At 54.5% G+C, this 22,224-nt stretch overlaps 2 protein-coding genes across 3 annotated transcripts in view; one reads left to right on the top strand and one right to left on the bottom strand.

The window, feature by feature from the left end:
* Positions 1-3,992, bottom strand: part of LOC112441461 (glycosyl-phosphatidylinositol-anchored molecule-like protein) — a 28,747-nt gene extending 24,755 nt beyond the window's left edge. For both annotated transcript variants that reach the window (XR_009490419.1, XM_025001977.2), the window contains exon 1: positions 3,860-3,992. The gene's annotated coding sequence lies outside the window, so the exon portion shown is untranslated. The remainder of the gene's footprint in view (positions 1-3,859) is intronic.
* An 8,166-nt stretch (positions 3,993-12,158) lies between these two features.
* CYP11B1 (cytochrome P450, subfamily XI B, polypeptide 1) lies at positions 12,159-19,837 on the top strand. Its single transcript, NM_174638.4, has 9 exons — positions 12,159-12,402; positions 12,777-12,932; positions 13,731-13,930; positions 14,025-14,228; positions 14,500-14,654; positions 16,067-16,233; positions 16,650-16,728; positions 16,803-17,000; positions 17,132-19,837. The coding sequence occupies exons 1-9, from the start codon at positions 12,164-12,166 to the stop codon at positions 17,243-17,245; spliced, it is 1,512 nt and encodes a 503-aa protein (NP_777063.3). The 5' UTR covers positions 12,159-12,163; the 3' UTR covers positions 17,246-19,837.
* The last annotated feature ends 2,387 nt before the right edge of the window (positions 19,838-22,224 follow it).

Genomic DNA, 22,224 nt, shown 5'->3' with positions numbered 1-22,224 from the left:
AGAATGGAGGTTCCTTAAACAGTGACTATCACAGCTGCATATCATCCTGCAATCCCTCTTCTGGGCATAGATTTGGGAAAACTCGTAAGTCAAAGACACACAGGTACCCCAATGATTACTGCTGTACTATTTACAATAGCTAAGACATGGAAGCAGCCTAAATGTCCACTGACAAAGGAAGAGGTGAAAAAGATGATGCAATATTACTCAGCCATAAAAAGAACTAAATAATGCCATCTTCAGCAGTAGAGATGGATGGACCTAGAGATGATCATGAGGCTTCCTCGGTGGCTCAGCGGAAAAGAATCCACCTGCCAATGCAGGAGATGTGTGTTTGATCCCTGAGTCAGGAAGCTTCCCCCGGAGAAGGAAATGACAACCCACTTCAGAATTCTTGCCTGGGAAATTCCATGAACAGAGGAGCCTGGGGGGCCACAGTCCACAGGACTGCAAAGAGTCGCACGTGTCAGAGTGACTGAGCACATACCCAGCTTGCTTACAGGCTTCTGGCAGTCCTCCCAGGTCACTAAGGAAGGTCACTTCCTGACAAGCACAGGAACTTCAGGGTGGTCTGGGACCCTCGAGAAAGGACAAATTCACCCAAACCTTAGGTATTGCAGACAACATCTGATGGCAAATAACTGAACTGGCTCCTCAGCCTCGAGCGGGCTTCAGAAGTCCAATCAGTCACTCCTCATGAAAAGTTCCAGCAAACAGTGTTTTAAATTTTACATGGTCAACCTCGATTCTTGTTGCACTCATTGGAATGATCAAGCCAAGTTGACTGCAACTAGACTAACTGGCAAATGCAGTCTCACTATGGTTGTCTCCGACAGAAATGGGGGTATCCGAGGAGAGAAAAAATTATGTTTTGGTAATACCGCTGAATGAATATCAGGTTCTACTTCTGCTGTCTACCTTTGAGGTTATGTTTCTGAACTGTAAACTGGACTAAACCCTGAATTCTTCTAGTCCTGTTCCCTCATAATTTGGCTACATCCTTCCAAACTAAAATTTCCTGTTTTCTTCCCACCCTCTTGACTTGCGGTCATTAAGAACTAAAGCTGTCCTTTTTTGAAAGCCATGCAATACAGGTGGACAACTCTGTCTAAACTTCTCAGCAATTACCACAACAGCTCATGTATAGACAGTCATGGTGCCTGTTGCCATGTGGGCCACTCAGGACCATCACTCAAGACCTTCAAACCGCAAACCAGGAAAGTCTATCAATTTGCCACCACCTGCCCTCTAGGTAAACACTTCAAATCTGACATGAGAGCTCTGCTATACTGGCCGCACTCAACACTCAGAAACTGGTTTACCACTGGCTCCCATCATTCACCGTTACTTCCTTCTTTTTCCATGGCAATGCCTCATTAAATATCCAGCTTCTCCCACAATGTAGGGCTAACTTAAGAACGTCAGCTGCATCACTGCCCCCTAGAATGAGACACAATTACTTACCTGACCTCTGTTCAAGACTAAGCATGTAATTCAATGAAAAATGGGGACACCTGCCACCTCAGCTTTAACGTGTGAACATTCCAGGTTAAGCTGAAGAGGACACTAAGAGGGCTTGAGGTACACCTCAACAAAATACACCAACTCTGCATAATGATTACTTTGCTTCAATATGACTTAACAAACACCCAGTACAAGAGGACACGCTCTGATCCTACTTTGTTCCCCTGAAAGGAAGAGGCAAAACTCCCAGGGGAAGGTATTCTACCTGTGTGAGGAGGATTGGAGAGCATCCTTATGGTGGAAGACAGGGAGATACTGAGGCTGAATGGGGGCATAAACAAACTTTGTTACTTCTTCATTAATGTGGTACCACAGGGAAAAATCCCTCTTTCTTATAAATTCTTCTCAAATAATTAATCCTTTATCTAGAAGGTCACATAAACAGTTTCCTGTGATTGCTTCTTAGGTCCTATAGCTGTCGGGCCTCCATACATACAAAATTAAATTGGTTTTCCTTCTGTTAATAGGGCTGACATCAACTTGATTAGACCAGGCAAAGGAACCTAGAAGGCATTACAACCTCCAGAAAGAGAAAGAAACGAACATCCTAAGACAGAAACACAAAATATCTGAAATGAAAACTCACTGAACGGGACAAACAGATAAGCAGATGCTACAAAACAGAGCAATAGGAAATGTGAAGAAAGGTTTACACAAAATATCCAAACTGATACCCAGAGAAACGCAAACAAAGGAATGAACAGAACAGCCAAAGCGGGACTCATAGGTCAGAGTCCCACACCTAGTATCCACCTAACCAGAGTCCTGGAATGAGAGGAAAGAGAGAGCGCCAGTCTCTGAAGAAATAATGCCAGACACGACAATTTCCCAAGATGACTTGGGCCATCAGCCCACAGCCCAGAAAGTTCAGTGTGGCAGGTCAATAGGAAATCTCACACAAGGAAGATCAATCTTAGACGGACCACAGCTGAACAGTGGAAAACGATTCTTAGGGACAATCTGAATGTGAGCCAGAGGATACCCAGGCAGTACCTCCGGGCAGCAGCCATGTCTGGTCTTGCCACAATCCTCAGGGACAATCGCTTCCAAATGCTGTAGAGTGAAGACACTGTGCACCAGGACCTCTACTCTAATGAAGGGAAATGATACTTCAAAAATGAAGGTAAAATGAATATGCTTCAACACAAGAAGACTTCCCCTGTCTACTTACCGGCAGGTCCCACTACAAGACATGTTAGCTGCACATCCCAGTTAGAAATAGAGCACGTGAAACTAGAGCCCGAAGCAGACGGTGTAATAGAACCGAGATGTGGAAACGGCTCATTCGCATTAGTCAGTGTGAACTTGAAGGCAAAAAAGATAACAGGAAAAGAGACCGTAAGAGATGGAGGAGGATGGTGATTTCATGTCCATAAGGGACCGTGAACCTCAATCAGAGTACCATTCCTAACTACAGGGATATTAAGCAAGATAGGAGTCACCTCCCCTGTCTGCAAATTAAGAACACAGTTCCAAAATAATAATGCCCTCCCTACTTCCCACCCCCTTCATTCCCCGTAGAAAACACAACCTATTTTGGGCGCCACGATAATAAAAATATTACAAAACAAAACCAGACCTAAACAGCCTCAAGACCCGGCAGGAAAAGTAGGGAGACAAGCATCCATCAGAAATGCTGCAGACCCGGGGTCCCGTATTCCATCTCCAAACCCAAGAAAGTGACGGCCAATTCAACCCGAAACGAAGGACCTAAAGCAAAATCAGCCGAGAACGCAAAGGGGAGGGAGTGCTATGTGCCAGGTGGAGGTTCCTGTACCCAGGGCCGAGGCTGCTAGATGGACTGGGGCACCCCATGGGCGCCGGGTGCTTTGGGGTTCTGCGGTGTGAGTGGCGCCAGCAGGATCCCGCATCCTTGTTCTAGGGCCCAGGGCCAAATCCCAGAATCTGCGGACACTGCTCTCAGGCCGACTCCGGGCCTCTGCACAGCCCCCACCTCCCGTTCCTTGCCCAACCTGCCAGAAGCGTCAACACTCCCCGTGTCTTGCCCAGAGCTCCGGACACCTATCTCCTCCACAAGCCCCTGACTTCACTCTCCACCCGTCGTCTTGTTCTGGGCTACAACTGTCGTGTGCTGCTAGAAACGTCTCCGTGCTCCATGTCCTTCCCAGGCGTCCCCAACGTTCCCCGGGGGCATCCCATGTGCCGGCAGACCTTCTGGAACCCTCAGTCCCCGTGCTCAGCGAAGACCTTCTGGAATCTTCCCTGACACGCGCGTCCTGCCAAGAACCGTGGAACTTCCCCGCCCCCGTGTCCCAGCCAGACCGTGGAATTTCCTTTCCACTGCCTCTCGACCCCACCCTCGTCTTGTCCAAACCTTCTGGCACCTTCCCGGACACGACCTCCAAGGCGTTCCACAGGCTATAGGTAGTGCGACCGCCGCGGGTGTGTGAGGACAGGCCTCCCAGGCTCGGCACCCACCCTCCACCCGGAAGCTGAGCGGCGTCTCCCAACGGGCTTTGCGCGGCTTCCAGAAGGTTTCTCCGCGCTCGGAGCGCCCCCAGGGGCACTCTTCGTCAGAGCGCCTCGTGGAGGTCGATGCCTGAAAGTGTTAGAGGACACGGAGCGGGGAGATGGTTCCAGGAGGTCTGGGCAGGAGCAGGGGTGGCGGGGCAGGTTCATGCCGTGACATACCCCAGCTTCACAAGTCTCCGTGACTGACAGTACTAGCGTTCCTTCTCTGTTAGAGTGAAACTGAGGGAGAATCATTACTCAAGAGAGAACCAACAAATCCGCAAATACTTGGTACCTAGTCCTAAACCAATTACACAGAAGAGAGGCCCCAGCGGATACTGGGTAACAGTAAGATCTAAAGGATTGTGAGGTGATCACATGTTAAAAGTGCAGGGAAAAGAGCAGAAAAGGTGCTTAGTGAAAATATATCACATCACAGGCATCTAGCAGAAGAACAGGGTGAATATTTTCCCAGCCTCCATTCAGGAAGTGAGATAAGAATAGATTACCTACCTAAAGAAATGACGAAGGAAATAGAGGAGAGGAGAAATGAATAGGAAGTAAACACACAAAGCCAAAGTTGGCTATCTGGAGGGATTCAAAGTATCGGCAAAATAGAAGATGAGATCACAAAGAAGAAAAGTAAATTCTCATTTTCAATATCAGAAATGGAAATGGAAGAATAAATCAGCCGTCACCGACCTTATAAAGAAAACGAGTGGCTGCGATGAGTAGGCTTCCTGATGAAATGGACTAAAACCTGAAGAACACGGAACCAAAGCTGACTCACAGTGAAGGTGTAGGCTGAAATAATCAGACTCAATTTTTGAAAAACTAGCTACCAGGTCTTCTGTTGAAGTTAAATGCTTTAAAAATAGAAGGATAACCAAGCGGATGAATGCTAATTCCCAATAGAGTAGGGATTAATCTACAGATTAATTGAAATTTCATTCTGAGTCTCAGCAGGGTGTGTGTGTTTGTGTGTGAATCTGTGTGTGTGTGTGTGTGTGTTTCTGTGTTTATCAATGATGTACAGGCGGGAGGGGGAGGCTCTGGGGGGTGACTGAAGCCCAGGGCATCCATCTCCTCCTTGAAAATAGGAATGGTGACATGAACATGCACCTTCTGGGAAAGCTGCCAGGGGCGGGTGAGACAACTCATGACCCCAAACTATGGATCCCCCAAGCACAGGGAGGGCTCCAGCTGTGTGCCTGCTGGGTCCCTGGGAGAGTGGGGAGCCCACGATCACGCCCCTGTCATAGACTTTCCCTCCCTTGGAGCTATGTTCCTGGAGGAAAGAAGGATGTGGGCCTTGAGCACACACTCCATGCGGGGAGTAGGGTAGGGGGTGGATGGGGAGTGCTTGGTATCTCTGACTACTCTGGCTGAGAAGGGGCTTGCAGGCTACCCTCCCGCTCCCTGCCAGTGACCCTGTCTTCTGGGTTCTCTGCTCCTCAGCTGGATTAGCCAGGCCAGACTGACAGGGCCTTGGCCACATTACTGTCATGGCTGCCAGTGTGCCAGTGGAGTCTCTGAAGTGCCCCCCGTAGGACCGAAAGCCCCTATTGGAAGAGATCCTTGTTGGCTTCACAGAGTGCAGGTCGCAATCAGGCAGAGTAGGCATGGTGGTCCCCAGGGTGCGGAATGTAGCCAAAGCTTGCTGACTCTAGATCGAGCCTTTGTCTGCCACTGGTCTAGTGCCTCAGATTCCGTGTGCTCATCGCACAGTCCGTCCTCAGTCTCTGGCCAGTAACTGAAGCCCTGCTTCAAGCTGCTGCAGGTCAAGGCCGCCTGAGATCGCCACTACAAGACACACTGACTTCTCATCCCGTTTAGAAATAAAACACATGACAAGTACAGCCCGAAGTTGAAGAGGTAATAGAATGAGATGTGGAAATGGCTCTGTTCGTATCAGTTCGTGTGAACTTCAACGTGGAAAAATGCATGAGAGCTAAAGGAGGATGGAGATTTTGCATTCAGAAGGGATTTTGAAACTCAGAGTACCTTTCCTAACTGGATTAAGCAAGAAAAGAGTCGTTTCTGTTGTTTGCAAATTAAGAACACAATTCTAGATATCAATGCCCTCCCTACTTGCCACTCTCATCATTCCCAGTAGAAAATAGAAAATATTTGGGAAATGTGATAAGAAAAGTATTACAGAACAAAACCAGACGTGGCAGGATAAGAACGTATACAATCACACAGAAACGCTATAGACCAGGGATCTCATTTTCCAACTCCAAAAACCCGGAAAGTGACAGCAAATTCAACGCAAAACGAAGGGCCTAAAACAGAAACAGCAGAGAATGGAATGGGGACGCATTGCTATGTGTCAGGTGGAGGTTCCTGTACCCAGGGGTGGGGCTGCTAGATGGATTGGGGAAGCCGAGGGACCCCATGGGTGGGGGTGCTTTGGGGCTCGGCTGGCAGAGTTGTGTCAGCGGGATTCTGCAACCTTGTTCTAGGGGAGCAGGGTCAAATGCCAGGATCTGTCAACACTGATCTGAGGCCAAGTCTGGGGCTCTAGCCCCCCACCACCCTTGACCTGCCCAACTTTCTAGAACATTCGACACTCGCCGTGTTCTGCCCAGAACTTCGGGGACCTATCCCCTCCCCAAGCCCCTGACTCACTCCCCCCAACCCCTTCCATCCTCTTGTCCAGACCATCTATAATATTTTGTCTCCTTTTTCTGCCCAGATCTTCTAGAAGTTTCCCCATGGCAACCATATCTTGCCCCATATTCTGGAACCTTCCCAGTTTGCTCAGATTACTGACCTTCCCTGTGGCCATGGCTCTGCTTAGACCTTCTGGGACATTTGCCACCACACCCTTCCACCCCTACTCCCCTGAGTCCTGCCTGGCCTTCTGGAACCTTCTCCAGGGTCTGTGTTCCTTGAAGACCTTCCGGAGCCTTCCTTGAGATGCATCCTGCCAAGAACTCTGGATCCTTCCTGTAGTCCCATATCCTTCCCAGACTTTAGAAATTCCTACCCCCACCTTCCACCCTGTGTCTTGCTCAAAATTCTCCAAGCCAGGCTTCAGCAATATGTGAACCGTGAACTTCCTGATGTTCAAGCTGGTTTTAGAAAAGGCAGAGGAACCAGAGACCAAATTGCCAATATCTGCTGGATCATGGAAAAAGCAAGAGAGTTTCAGAAAAACATCTATTTCTGCTTTATTGACTATGCCAAAGTCTTTGACTGTGTGGATCACAATAAACTGTGGAAAATTCCAAAAGAGATGGGAATATCAGACCACGTGATCTGCCTCTTGGGAAATTTGTATGCAGGTCAGGAAGCAACAGTTAGAACTGGCCATGGAACAACAGACTGGTTCCAAATAGGAAAAGGAGTACGTCAAGGCTGTATATTGTCACCCTGCTTATTTAACCTATATGCAGAGTACATCATGAGAAACTCTGGACTGGAAGAAACACAAGCTGGACTCAAGATTGCCAGGAGAAATATCAATAACCTCAGATATGCAGATAACACCACCCTTATGGCAGAAAGTGAAGAGGAACTAAAAAGCCTCTGGATGAAAGTAAAAGAGGAGAGTGAAAAAGTTGGCTTAAAGCTCAACATTCAGAAAATGAAGATCATGGCATCTGGTCTCATCACTTCATGGGAAATAGATGGGGAAACAGTGGAAACAGTGTCAGACTTCATTTTTCTGGGCTCCAAAATCACTGCAGATGGTGACTGCAGCCATGAAATTAAAAGACGCTTACTCCTTGGAAGGAAAGTTATGACCAACCTAGATAGCATATTCAAAAGCAGAGACGTTACTTTGCCAACAAAGGTTCATCTAGTCAAGGCTATGGTTTTTCCTGTGGTCATATGGATGTGAGAGTTGGACTGTGAAGAAGGCTGAGCACCAAATAATTGATGCTTCTGAACTGTGGTGTTGGAGAAGACTCTTGAGAGTCCCTTGGACTGCAAGGAGATCCAACCAGTCCATTCTGAAGGAGATCAGCCCTGGGATTTCTTTGGAAGGAATGATGCTAAAGCTGAAACTCCAGTACTTTGGCCACCTCATGTGAAGAGTTGACTCATTGGAAAAGACTCTGATGCTGGGAGGGATTGGGGGCAAGAGGAGAAGGGGACGACAGAGGATGAGATGGCTGGATGGCATCACTGACTCAATGGACGTGAGTGTCAGGGAACTCCGGGAGTTGTTGATGGACAGGGAGGCCTGGCGTGCTGTGATTCATGGGGTCGCAAAGAGTCGGACCCGACTGAGCGACTGATCTGATCTGATCTGTGTCCTGCCCAGACCTTCTGGACATGCAAGCCTTCACCGAGCCCTAGAACCTTGGCATTAACTCCACGTCCTCAGCAGACCTGCATTCCAATTTTCCTTCACAGTAATCATCACGGGATCTTTCCACTCTTCAGCTTCTCATCCTATTTGAAACTGTTTTCTTTGGTGCATATAAGTGTCTAGTTCAGTCCAGATACAAAGTGTATTGCTGCTGCTGCTAAGTCGCTTCAGTCATGTCCGACTCTGTGCGACCCCACAGACAGCAGCCCAACCAGGCTTCCCCGTCTCTGGGATTCTTCAGGCAAGAACACTTGAGTGGATTGCCATCGCCTTCTCCAATGCATGAAAGTGAAGAGTGAAAGTGAAGTCACTCAGTTGTGTCCGACTCTTAGCGACCCCATGGACTGTAGCCTACCAGGCTCCTCCATCCATGGGTTTCTCCAGGCAAGAGTATTGGAGTGGGGTGCCATTGCCTTCTCCACAAAGTGTATTACGATGCTGCAAACTTCTGATATGTTTCATTCATTCAGTTTTGTCTTGCTAGCCAGTCCTTCTGTTTTTGGTCATCCTCCTTTTCGTGTGTCCTGCAGTAATTCTGTCCATCATCGTTAGAAATTCAATTGTGTGACTATAAGCAAAGGGGACATATTCTGTCTGTTCATATTGAGCTAAGTGTGTGAATGAAAGGTAAACCTTCGATTACATCACTCATACAATTCAATTGGGTAAATGTCCCACTTTGTAAAAATTGGAGTTGATGTATGATACCACTTAAGTTACAGGTGTAGGATATAATGACTGAAAGTTTTTAAATGCATAGCCCGTTCGTGGTTACCGTAAAATATTGGCTCCATCTCCCGTCCTGTACAACATATGTCCCTGTGGCTTCCTGTATACAGAAGAGTCCCCCACCTCTATACTGCCCCTCTCCTTCCCTCTCCCCACTGGTAAGCACTAGTTTGTTCTCTGTATCTGTGAGTTGGTCCTTTTTTGTTGTAGTCGCAAATTTATTTTTCAGCTTCTGCGTATGAGTGATAACATAACAGTGTTTGTCTTCTTCTGTATGACTTCCCTCTGTAGCACAATGGCCTCCAAGTGCATTCATCTTATTGCACATGGCAAAATCTCATTGTTTTTTATGGCTGAGTAGTATTTCCCACATAGTGGCTCAGATGGTAAAGAATCTGCCTGCAATGCAAGAGACCTAGATTTGATCCCCATGTTGGGAAGAGGTCCGGGGGAAGGGCATGGAAACTCAGTATTCTTGCCTGCAGAATACCATGGACAGAGGAGCCCGGTGGGCCTCAATCCATGGGGTGGAAAAGAGTCAGACGCGACTGAGCGACTAACACGTTCACTTTCTATATATTCACATATAGACTATGCATATATTCATACATATTATGCATGTGTATATATACATATATATTTCTATATGTTCATATATATATCCACGTGTATATATATGGATATACACCACTTCTTCCTCATCCAATCCTCTGCTGATGGACACTCATGCTGTTTCTATATCTTGGCAGCTGTAAATAATGGTTCTAACATCTTCCCAAATTAGCGTGTTTACTTTTCTCAGCTATGTACCCAGGAGTGGCCATCCTGGCACGTTGCTCGTCTTTTTCTGTTGCACACAGACTGTTACTAACAGCATGGACCTTGCAGATGCTGAGATCTGTGAGGTCCAGTGCATCAAGTAGGGGGCCCCTGCCTCCTCGAGGAGGTGCCCCGTCTATCCTGGCTGGGCTCACACTGCAGTTGGCAGTCCACTCCCCTCAGAGGACGGCAAAGAGTTCAGATATCCAGGCCAGAGGATCCTGTGGTTCGACCTGTGTGGGAAGGCTGAGGCAGGGGCTGGGCCACTGCTGGGGTTCCGGTTAACTCCCCCAGCCCAGGGAAAGAGGGGAAGGAGTCTGAGAACTGTATTGGGGCGCAGGCTCTGAGCCTGGAGTTGGGGTAGGAAGGACCAGGGATGAAGTGTGGAGAATTCGGTACCCAGCACGCCGGGGAGGAGAAGGGTTCTGCCTGGGAACAGCCTGATACAGATATCAGGGCTCCTGGGCACTGATCTTGCCCTGGGACGCCCACTGAGTGGTACTGTTCTCCCGCAAGACCCAGGCCTGGCCCCACCGGGGGAGACCATCAGGCAAGGCCTCCCATCTCAGGGCCCTGGGCCTTCTGGGGCTAAGCTGGGTCCTCAGCCACAGCTGTGCCTCGGGGGACGACAGCCCGGCTGGCTGGCCCTCAGCACAAGAAGAGGTCTGCCGGGGGTGGGCTCAGGGCCCATGCAGAAGGCAGAGCCCCACCTTCGGCAACATGGGGACCAGGGGCCCTGAGAGCACTCTCGGGTCTTCCTCTGTGAGGAGTCATTGTTTGAAGATTCCCCTGGGACCTGCACCTTTCTCTGAAGCTTGGCCGGTCTAGGAAGTACCAAGAGCTCGGCCCAAGTTCAGGAGCTTTTGGTGCTAGTGCAGGCAGAGGCCACACAGACAGGAACAGGTTCAGGAGGCTGGCCAGGGTGGGCTGGGCCGAGGCAGTGGCACCCCAAGGGCAGGCTGGGGCTCCAGGCTGCGTCTCTGCCCGAGGACAGCTCTTACGCCACCTGGGGCTGAGGCCCATCGTGCATCTCGGCTTGATGAGAGACCTTGGCAGTTCTGACTCATGGCCACAGCTGAATATCCCCCAAGGAAGTGTCAAGAGAGGGAATGAGTGAAAGTAGAAGAACAAGGAACACTCAGATCTTCAGCCACCCTGCTAGAAGCCCCACGTGTTCCCTGTCCTACCTCCAGAGCCTGCAAGGCGGTGTCATCAGGGCACCATCCCCAAATCAGGGCTGGGGCTCCTGGGCACCTCTGCAGAGGCCCAAGCATGAGGGCCCTGGAGCCCCGCTGACACACGGGGGACCTGGGGTGGGCACAGAAGACCTGCTGTCAATCTCCTGCTTGAAAGCAGGGCCAGGGACAGCAAGACCGACCTCCTGGGAGAGCTGCCAGGGGTGGGTGAAACGACACAGGGTCTGAAACTATGGGTCCCCGAGCACAGGGAGGGCTCCAGCTGTGTGCCTGCTGGGTCCTTGGGAGGGTGTGGGGCCCACGACCACTCCCCTGTCATAGACTTTCCCCACCCTGGGAGCTGCTCATGTTCCAGGAAGAAAGAAGGATTTGGGTCCTGAGCACATACCCCGTGGGGGAAGGGTCCTCTCACCTTTCTGACTGAGAAGGGGCTTGCAGGCCAGCCTCGCCCTCCCTGCCGGTGACCCCGTCTTCTGGGTTCTCTGCTCCTCAGCTGGACCAGCCAGGCCAGACACACGGGGCCTCGGCCACAAACTGCCCTGGACGCCAGTGTTCCAGTGGGGTCTTTGCATCCCCTAAGTGCCCCCTGTGGGACTGCAAGCCCCCATTGGGAGGGACCCTGGCTGGCTCCTGCCTCCACCCCTGGACTCAGCATCCGGCCCTGGCAAGAGTAGGCAAAACCCGGGGCTGCAGGAGATGAGAGCCCAGCCCTTCCCACTGCTCCCCGTTAAGGTCCTTGTAGAAGAGAGACGAACATACCCAAGGTCCCCTTTCATCCCTTGCGAAGATAAGGCACCCATCCATCTTGCGCCTGTCCCATACTGGAGGGGGAGGAGGCCTCTTGCCCCCACCGCCACCCCTTTGGGTCCGTGCTCCAACCCTGACCCATTCCCAAGAGCCACCCACCAGCAGGCCTGGGTCACTGCCAGACCCGGTGCCATCGATCTCCCTCCTCCCGCTGGAGGCCTTCAGCGTGAGCGCAGCCCCAGGCTTCCTGGTCTGGCCCAGAGCCAGTCTGGCCTGTGACGTGATCAGATCGCCTGGGCAAGCAGGCCCGGTGAGATAAAAGGAAGGGGCTGAGGGGGTGGGGAGCAGCAGGATGGCACTGTGGGCAAAGGCCAGGGTGCGGATGGCAGGGCCCTGGCTGTCCCTGCATGAGGCACGCCTACTGGGCACCAGAGGTGCTGCAGCCCCCAAGGCGGTGCTGCCCTTCGAAGCCATGCCCCGGTGTCCTGGCAACAAGTGGATGCGGATGCTGCAGATCTGGAAGGAGCAGGGTTCTGAGAACATGCACTTGGACATGCATCAGACCTTCCAGGAGCTGGGGCCCATTTTCAGGTAAAGCTCTCCCCGCTCACCTCAGCGAGAACACCCTCACGTTCTGTCCCCCTTGGTGCCTGAGTCCCACTGGGCCAGGGCTGTGCCACATCCCACTGCCCACATCCCGGCAGGGGCACCCGGGCCGCAGGGAAGGGGCAGGGAGGGGGCTCCTTGGGGCAGGTGTGCGTCTCGGCCACCGCAGACTGGGGCCCTTGTCGAGCAGGAGCCCTGGGTGGCTCGCTGCTGGGAGCACAGAATGCAGACCCCAGAGGAGAGGAGGCTTCAGTGAGACCGCGGGAGGGCCCGCCTGCTCTGATCCAGCGCCTGGCTCTATGGAGCGGGGACCAGGCAGGACACGGCCCCTCAGCAGACCGCAGAGCTCTGCCCCACAGGTACGACGTGGGAGGGAGACACATGGTGTTCGTGATGCTGCCCGAGGACGTGGAGAGGCTGCAGCAGGCGGACAGCCATCACCCCCAGCGGATGATCCTGGAGCCCTGGCTGGCCTACCGACAGGCTCGCGGGCACAAGTGTGGCGTGTTCTTGCTGTGAGGGCCGGTGGGGGTGCGGAGGGAGGGGCAGGGCGGCCTGGGTGCAGAGAGCACGTGGGATGGGGAGGGCCTCAAAGCGAGCCTGCCCGAGGCCCACCTGGGTGGGTGGGGAGACGGTGCCCACCGGCTCTGGATCGGGCCCGTGCCCCAGGCAACTTGTGTGCCCTGGAGCCAGGTAAGGGGCGGGCCACAGTGGGAACCCTCCTTGCAGGGCCAGAGGAGGGAGGGTGAAGCCTGCAGAGGCCTCCGAAGGGCCTTCCGGCTGGGTGCATGTCTCACTTCCCTCAGGCCCCCAGGCCCTGCTAGCAGCCCCCCACGGGCACTGGGCCCTGTGTGGGGAACACCAGGAGGGGCACAATTGGATTCTGCCTCAAGGGGCAGGGGCTGTGTGGGGAGGGGAGCGGGCAGCCAGTATGGCAGAGGCCTCGCCCACTCTGGGGCGCGGTGAGAGCAAGCTGGGCCAGCTCCCAGGGGCTCAGCCTCCTTCCTCACAGAAGAAGCCTCCAGGCCCAGAGGTGGCCCAGTGGGGAGGTGCGTGTGGCAGGCAGGGAGCCTGCGATTCTGCAGACACCCCGGCAGCAGTCTCAGCCAGAAGCCCCTGTCTCAGCCTGGGTGAAGTACAGGAAGCTGCCCCGAGGAAAGAGGTGCCACCGGCATCCCAACAGGGTCAGCCTGCCCCTGACGACCAGCAGGCGGCTCCCTGTGTGGCCCGTTTCGCTCTGGAGAGAGGAAGGTGGGGTGCAGGTCAGGGCCACTGCTGACTGACACCGTGACACTCCGCTCCCTGCTCTACAGCAACGGGCCCCAGTGGCGTTTGGACCGACTGCGGCTGAACCCAGACGTCCTCTCGCTGCCAGCCCTGCAGAAGTACACGCCCTTGGTGGATGGCGTGGCCAGGGACTTCTCCCAGACCCTGAAGGCGAGGGTGCTGCAGAATGCTCGGGGGAGTCTGACCCTGGACATCGCGCCCAGCGTCTTCCGCTACACCATCGAAGGTGTGGGCTGGGGAGGCAGGCGCACCTCAGGGCGTGGGGGGAGCTGGCCCTGAGGCCCAGGCTGCCTGGGGCTCAGGAACCCCTCATCCCACAGCCAGCACCTTAGTCCTTTACGGGGAGCGGCTTGGCCTTTTGACCCAGCAACCAAACCCTGACAGCCTGAACTTTATCCACGCGCTGGAGGCCATGTTGAAGTCCACCGTGCAGCTCATGTTTGTGCCCAGGCGCCTGTCACGGTGGATGAGCACCAACATGTGGAGGGAGCACTTTGAGGCCTGGGACTACATCTTCCAGTATGGTGAGGGCCGGAGCCCGGGCCGTGCGGTGACTAGGGATCCCGGGGCCCTCTCCACTCACCACAGTCGCAGAAGGACTGAGGTCCCGGGAGGGGCTTGTGGCTTCGTTATGGTCCCAGACCCATCGGCAGTGATGCTGGCCTGGGCGGGCCTGAGAACTGGGGCAGGACGTGGAGAATTGGGGGTATGGAGGAGGGTAAAGGGCAGGAGGATGACAAAGAGCAGTGCTTCCCAGCGCCAGACCCGGGGCTTCTGTCACTATGCATCCTGCAGCCAACAGAGCCATCCAGAGAATCTATCAGGAGCTGGCCCTCGGCCACCCGTGGCACTACAGCGGCATCGTGGCAGAGCTGCTGATGCGAGCAGACATGACCCTGGATACCATCAAGGCCAACACGATCGACCTCACTGCTGGGAGTGTGGACACGGTCAGGCCAGCACCCAGCCCTTCCCATAGAGCAGGGAGCTCCCCTGCCTCCAGGCAGCCTCCTCCCAGGGCAAATGTCTCCTCCACGCCCCTCCCCAATCTATGCCTCCAGCTTCCCAAAGGGAAGGAGTCTATGGTGACCCACATGAGAAACCAGGCTCCAGACAGAGTGTAGAGTGGCCGGAGGCCTGGGTACCTGCAGCATCAGAGGTCCCCAGGGTCCTGGGGGGAGGGGAAGGGCTGAGGTTCGGCTGCAGAGTCACACTAGAGACCTTTTCCAGGGACAGAGATGATCCTTAGGAGGTGACTGGCTAATGGGAGGGGCAGCAAGAGGTTCTAGCATGTGGGGGAGAGAGCAGGTGGCAGGAGAGCCAGCCCAGGGGGCGGGCCAGGCCCAGGGTGTACAGTGCAGCTGAAGTGTCCTGCCTCTAGACCGAGCCTCCCTCTGCCAGCATCTCTGAGGGCCAGGCACCCAGGCCCTGAGCTGAGGTGCGGGTTTCAGGTGAAGACACTCCCTGAGCCGGGGCTGTGATGCAGCCATAAGGTGAGAGAGGGTGGGCCAGGCATGTGCCTGCTTTGGGAAGGCTTCCTGGAGAAGAACAGCTTTCGCTGAAATTGGAGAGACCACACAGAAGAGGAGGCCCGGAGGGCAGCAGGCCAGGCCCTGCAAGAGCCGGCAGCGAGGAAAGGCCATGAGGCTGAGTGGAGGGAACAGGGCAAGCGGGCAGAGGAGGGCAGACAGGGTCAGGGCCTCTGTCAGGAAGGGCCTTGCACACCCGGCCTGTATCCCAGGCTAGAGGAAGCCAGTGTGAGGAGTATCTCACTCAGGCATCGGGTCCCTCACAGGCCACAGGGCAGAGCACAGTACGGACTACAGCTCAGGGAGCCCCAGGGAGGCCCGATCTGCACGGCAGCGGATGTCAGGGGCAGGTTACCTTGGGGACGACATTTAGGAGATACCGAGCTGCCCAGGTCTCCAGCTGGATAGCGGGCACCACTCTTTGCACATGGAAATGATCCAGGAGGAGGCAACGGCTGGGAGTCTGGGTGGCCGGTTCCTGCTAGGACCCTGTGAACCGACCTGCCTGTGGATGCCCAGATAGACCTCAGCTCCTCAACTCTGCCCACTTAGTAGATGCCAAGAGTGAGCCCCTCCTGGACCCAGAGGAGGAAGAGAACCTCAGGTTCTGAGGTGGCCAGAGGAGGCCTGGGTCTCAGTGACGTTGGGGGCGCCTCCCCTGAGAGATTCAGGGAAAGCTGACGAGCTGGTTTTAGAATCTCCAGGACTCCAGGTCTGGGCTTTGTGGTCTCCGAGCATGCAGGTCCCCTGTCCCCAGAGGACCACCATCTTTCTGGGAGAGGCTCTGGAGTGGAGGGGCACGGCCTACACCTGGCCCTCTGCGCCCCCTGCAGACAGCCTTCCCCTTGCTGATGACTCTCTTTGAGCTGGCTCGGAACCCGGAGGTGCAGCAGGCGGTGCGCCAGGAGAGCCTGGTGGCTGAGGCCCGGATCTCAGAAAATCCCCAGAGGGCCATCACGGAGCTGCCTTTGCTGCGGGCGGCCCTCAAGGAGACCTTGAGGTAGGCGAGATGGACCTGGACTTCCCCACGGCCCTGGCCCCGTGCCTGCAGAGCCCTCTTGCTGGGCTTGACGACGGATCCTGGGGCTGACAGCTCCTTTGCCCAGGGGTGCACACCCCTTGTACCTCCTCTTCTTCTCCCTGGGGGGAGCCTGGTGCTTCTTCCTCCGGGATCCCACCTCAGTGTCCTGATGACCTTGTCAGTCACGTCCTCGCTGGCTTGGGGAGCTTTGGCTTACTTGGGAATTGGAAGGGAGGAACGCCTCAGGATCTGGGCTTCCCAGTGCCAGGAGTGACCTGTGAGGGTCCGGGGTTGGGAGGCTGCCCTCAGGCTATATGCACTGGGCTAGGAAGGCTGCAGAGGGTGTCCGGAGCCCGGTCACAGCTGAGGACCCTGCTGGATGCTCCTGTGCGCAGGCTGTACCCCGTGGGTATCACCTTGGAGCGGGAAGTGAGCTCGGACCTGGTGCTGCAGAACTACCACATCCCAGCTGGGGTGAGTGAGGGCCTGGAGCCCCGCCGAACTTCACCCAGGGGCCAGCTGACATTGGCCCCTTCCCGCTGCTGCAGACGCTGGTGAAGGTCCTACTCTATTCCCTGGGTCGAAACCCCGCCGTGTTCGCCAGGCCTGAGAGCTATCACCCCCAGCGCTGGCTGGACCGCCAGGGCTCTGGAAGCAGATTCCCGCACCTGGCCTTTGGCTTTGGCGTACGCCAGTGCCTGGGGCGGCGCGTGGCTGAGGTGGAGATGCTGCTCCTGCTGCACCATGTGAGTGGGCCGCGAGGGGCACGGGTGGACAGCCTGGCCGGGGACCCCTGGCTTCGTTCTGGGGCGCCCAGCCTCAGGGCCCTGGAAGGCAGGGCAGGCTGGGGCCAGGTGGAACCCTGCCTCTGTCCTAGGTGCTGAAGAACTTCCTGGTGGAGACACTGGAGCAAGAGGACATAAAGATGGTCTACCGCTTCATACTGATGCCCTCCACCCTGCCCCTCTTCACCTTCCGGGCCATCCAGTAGTCGTGTCAGCACACTGCCGGGCCATGCATGCTACAAGCCCCTCTGCCGGACCCCGGCCACACCTTTTTCTCCTACGAGCCCTGACTTTTGAGTCACACCACTGTGCAGCCAGCACTTTGCACTCATGGAACAGCACAGGCCCCCGCGGGTCAGGCTTGCTGGCCTGTGCAGCAAGGCCAGGGCAGAGCTGGGGATGAACCTTGGTGGCAGGTCCTGGTCGCATGCCCAGTCCCACCAGCTCTTTCTCCAGCAAGGAGCGCTGTCTGAGGGCCCTTGACCCCAGTCACCCCAGCACTAGCCCCAGGCCCCTCGTGTGGCCATCCAAGCGATGGGCCTCAGACCGTACCGTCTGCCTCCCTGTCCACTCTTTATACCTCCTGTGCTCAATTCTGCTCCAATGCAAGAGCTGACACCTTGGGCGTGCCCTGTCCTGATGGCTGCCATTTCAAGTGCCGTCCCCTTTGCCTCCAGAGCTCTGGCATGGACTTGCCTTCAAGCTGGGTTGTTATCTGTCTACCTAGCCTCTTGGGCTCACCCTGGCAGTGCCAGTCGTCTGTGATTGTGGCTGAAGTGCCCAGTCCAGGCCTGAACAGGCAGGTGGTGAGTCAGGTTTCCTAGAAGAGACGCTGCCAAAAGCCCACCTGGACATCAGGGTCAATGATACTCATCTGAGAGCACGAGGGATGGTGAACCTCTCTGGCACGAGGCAGGCCGGCCATAGAGAAGCCTCTAGAAGAAGGGTGTGGGGCCACCTCTCACTCCCTTCAGTAGAGCCAGTCTGAAGTGCCCACTACCCTCTCACAGTGACCCACAGTGACCCACAGAGGGACCACCCTGATCTCAAGGCCCGAAGAGGTTTGAACCACTGACAGCCAACTGGGATCCCCTCGTTGGCAGGAGCAGGCAGTCTGTCCCATCCCACCTAGGGCCAGGTGACACCCCAGGTAGAAAGTGGGCCCAGAGGCAGGATGAGGGGCCGTGGGGTCTCTCCACTCTCCCGCCCTCGCCACCCACAGTTCATCTCTGAGGCACAGGCAGGCCGAGCAGGCAGCAAGGTGTGAGGAGTCGTGTTTCTGGCTGCACCAGCCCTGCCCCTACTGAGGGCTGGGGGGTCTCTCCACTCTCCCTGCCCCAGTGAACTGCCCCCCAGGGATCTGTTCAGTGCCAAGATCCCTGGAGGAGGACAAGAGCTGCACACCCCGTCACCACTCCAGTCCATCCGTGGCCAAAGAGGCCTGCGGCCGCCAGTGTGATCTTCTCCCACCCCAGACAGGACTGTTGAAAGGGACCCAGAGATTCATGGAGGAGGGAGGAGGTTCCAGCCTCTGTGGTCACACAGGCACAAGCTGGAGCCCTCGCCCAGCACACAGGTACAGCCTTCATTCCCTCTGAGCCCTGAGTTCTTCCTATGGCAATTCTATAGTATCACCATTTCGCTGGGCCCCCTGAGGCACCGTGAGATGGGTTTTTGGGAAGTGCTGAGTTTTCTGGCTCAACTGGCACTCAACCTATCCGATCCTTCTCCCACCACTCAGTGGCCCTCCTCTGCAATGAGTGGAGCAAGTGTGGTGACAGGAAAGGAGTGAAAACCTAGTCCCCTCGTGGTGAGTGTGTGTCATCGTGCGGAGCTTGGCACATGTGGATGCTTGATTTTCACGGCAGCCTGAAGAGGCACGTGCTCCCTCATTCCCATTTTGCAGGTGAGAAAACCGGGGCTCAGAGAATTCGCTCATCTGGCAGAGTCTCATGGCGCTTCCATGGAAGGGGTACTGCCTGAAGCCGTGAGGACCGTCCAATCTCTAAGGCCCTCGTTAAGGAACTTGGTTTGGTAGTGCTCACGGACATCGTGGAGACAAACTCCAGCTAAGCATCTCTGTCTGCTTTCCAGATCCTCTCCTGGATTTCTGTTTCTCCAGATTTCCGCTTTCAAGTCTATGGAGGGGCCCCTTTTTCTTGATCTGGCATGGAATTTCCCGTCTTGCTGTGTGAGGATCTGTCTGGCTCTTTCTGACAACCTTCCAGGTTATTGCGGTCTCGAGTCTGCTGTGTGGTCCTCATGATTCTTGCGCCTCTTCGGGTCTTTCAGTGTAGCTGCAGTAGTGCCTTTAAGAAGCCCGATGCCAGGAACCGGAGCGCCCTCTGTGCTCCCTGCTGCTGGGGTCTGCCTCAGGGCCCTGCCATCTCTTGCCCAGCGCTGTCGCTGTCCTGGAGCCACTCTGTGCTCACTGCTCAGCCCGGGTCTCCTCTGGGCTGACTAGTGTCAAGGCTAAACCCCCTTGAGGGCCTTGTCTCGGTTCTCGGGAGGGAATGGGGATCCGGGGCTTTGTCCTCAATCCACCTTGCAAAGCTAGGCTCGCTGCTCGCCTGATGGTGCTGAGGGCAGCTTGCCGTGTTGGTGTAGTGTTTTCAAGGTCTCACCTCCACGTGGGGCTCTGTGACAGCCTACAGGGGAGGGAAGGGAGGGGGTGGGAGGAGGTTCCAGAGGGAGGGAACCATGTATACCTGTGGCTGCTTCATGCTGAGATATGGCAGAAGCCAACACAACACTGGAAAGCAATTATCCTCCGATTAAAAATAAATACATTAAACAATACATGCAGCTGACAGGTGTTTCAACTTCAGCCTTCTTTTAAAAGCCTGGCCTCTCCGTGGGGTTCCAGTTGCGATTCCTAATCTCACTCTTGTCCTGTGCTTCAAGCCTTTCCCTGGGAAGTGGGGCCAGCAGACCATCAGGCTTGGTGGCTTGGCCCCAAGCCTCCCCTGGCAGCACTGTACTGGCTTCCGTGCTCCCTCCTCCCTGCTCCTGGTCGCACCTTGCTTCCTGGTCCTGAAGACATCCTGCCCTTTTACAAGCACAGAAGTGCACTTTCTACATGTTCTGGATTGTGTAGAGTTGCTGGAGTGGGGGGATTTTCAGAGTATTAGCTTGAACCTTGCTCGAACCCAAGGACCCTCAGTGGCTCATTTAAGCAGACAGCTGGTGTCTGGAAGCTTTCTGTCTGTGGCTGCCCTGGGGGATGACTGAGCATCCCACAGCTGTCAAGTCTCCACAAGTGTTCTTCAGCTTTCTTGTGGGAGGAGTTGCCTACCTTGCAGGAGGGGTCTTAGGTGCTTGTAGAACCCTGGACACCAGTTGGATTGCGGGCCAGTTTCAAATGGCTAAGTATCCCCTTTCATTGATGACTTAACAGGTGCTTCTGGGACTCTTTATGTGTCAGGCACTGTGCCATACGTTACTGAATAGGACAGGTATTTGACCTCAGTGGGATTATATCCTATGAGTCTCACTATAGAAAGGGGTATTTATTTCAATCTTTTTCATAATGTCAAAAACGTATGCAACACAATTTTCTTTCAAGAGGAGGATTGTTCTCTTTTGTACGTCTTGTCATGAGAACCCTAGCCATCTGTGAAATGGGAAAGTGAGGTACTTCTATATGCAGTTGTATAGGATGATGCTCACCAGGTATCAACTAAGAAGGCAAGGCACAGAGTTCTTCCAGTGTCTGGATGTGCCCACATGTTGCAGATGCACCTGCAGCCCCACACAGACATGCAACCATCGTGGAAACCTGTATCCTACTGTATTTTAGGCAGCACATTAACAGTGAAGAGAAACAGCAAAAAGCCTCCAGAAATCAAAGACAAATGTCCAATAGATTTGTCATGACCACACTATTATGGCAGAAAACAATAGAACAGAATACATGAGGTGTTTTGGGAAAATGGCCATCAATATAGGATTTCAATCTGTTCCGTGTCCATTCGAAAACAGCAGCTAAGTGAAACGTTTTCCAAGAAACCACGAGTGACAAGAGCAGACCTTCACTGAAAGAGCTCCCCAAGACTTGCTTCAGAGAAGGAACGTGGACCCAAGACAGAGATGAGGGATTTGAGGTGGGAGTGTGAGCAAGAAGCTGGTACAATCACATGGCTACATTGGCATCAGCACTGCCTGTGCGCAGGCCCCTTGGCACAGGTCCTGTGAGGGGCAGGGATGTGAGCCCTGTCCCCTCAGGACTTAGCACTGAAATATTTGGGACATTCCCGAGACAGCTCCCTACAGTAATATGTATTCTGCCTCAGCTCTCATAACCAGCCCCTCTGAATGCTCAGCACGTGCCACGCCCCTTTTATACCCAGCACCAGGTACTCCTGGACCACGGTGGATGCCTGCAAGTATGGCCCTGCCTCCTTGCAGCCACACACTTCACTGCTGGGAAGACCCTGGCACCTGAATCTCCCTTTCAGTGATGACCTTGGAAGAGCAGTGAAAAGCGTGTGAGCCTGGAAAAGCAGTGGGACTCCTTCAGGTGCTCTGGATTTTCCTTACTCTGCAGGGACAAGGAAAAACAACAGCATAGTCTTGGTAGTGTGGCAATAACACATCAACTGCTAGCAGGCGGGGGCACTTCCCTGGGACCTGCTCTGTATTTTGTATTAGTCCCATCCAGTCGCTGTGAGTGAGGCGCTGTCGCCATTCCAACTTGTCCATCGGCATAGGGGAGCCCAGAAAACGAGGGTCTTTGTCTGAGGATTCAGGCTACTCCACAAGACAGAGGGTATTGGAACCCTTGTCCCTGGGACCACAGGGCCTGAGCTCCACCCAGCCTTGCCCACAGTGCCTAGCAGGGGAGAGGCTTCCTGTGTGTGGAGGGTCAGAGGTCAGGGAGCATGAGGAGGAACAGTCCTGGGGAAGCTGTCCCCAGGAAGACAGGCTGAAGGACAGCTAGGACCAAATCTGGAATTTGGTGAATCTAGAGGCTGAGTCCAGCATTCCATCTGTGCCTCAGCAGCTGAAAGAGAGGCATCCAGGCTCCCCAGGTCCCAGCAAAAAGGATGCTGCCCACACGATTACACTTCTCCCTGAAGGCTGGCAGCACCCCACACACACGCACAAGGAGAGTCCTGACACCGCCCACACCACGCTCAAGGGCGCTGTGCTGGGAGGATAGGCAGGGATCACTGGTAGCAAAGTC

Source organism: Bos taurus, chromosome 14 (genome assembly GCF_002263795.3).
Source record: "Bos taurus isolate L1 Dominette 01449 registration number 42190680 breed Hereford chromosome 14, ARS-UCD2.0, whole genome shotgun sequence".
Classification (NCBI taxonomy): domain Eukaryota; kingdom Metazoa; phylum Chordata; class Mammalia; order Artiodactyla; family Bovidae; genus Bos; species Bos taurus.
This window is presented reverse-complemented; position numbering and strand designations above follow the sequence as displayed.

Coding starts and splice junctions, on each gene's coding strand:
- CYP11B1 (NM_174638.4), top strand. CDS start 12,164: ATGGCACTGTGGGCAAAGGCCAGGGTGCGGATGGCAGGGCCCTGGCTG. Junction 14,229..14,499: donor GGACTACATCTTCCAGTATG/GTGAGGGCCGGA, acceptor TGCATCCTGCAG/CCAACAGAGCCATCCAGAGA. Junction 16,729..16,802: donor ACTACCACATCCCAGCTGGG/GTGAGTGAGGGC, acceptor CCGCTGCTGCAG/ACGCTGGTGAAGGTCCTACT.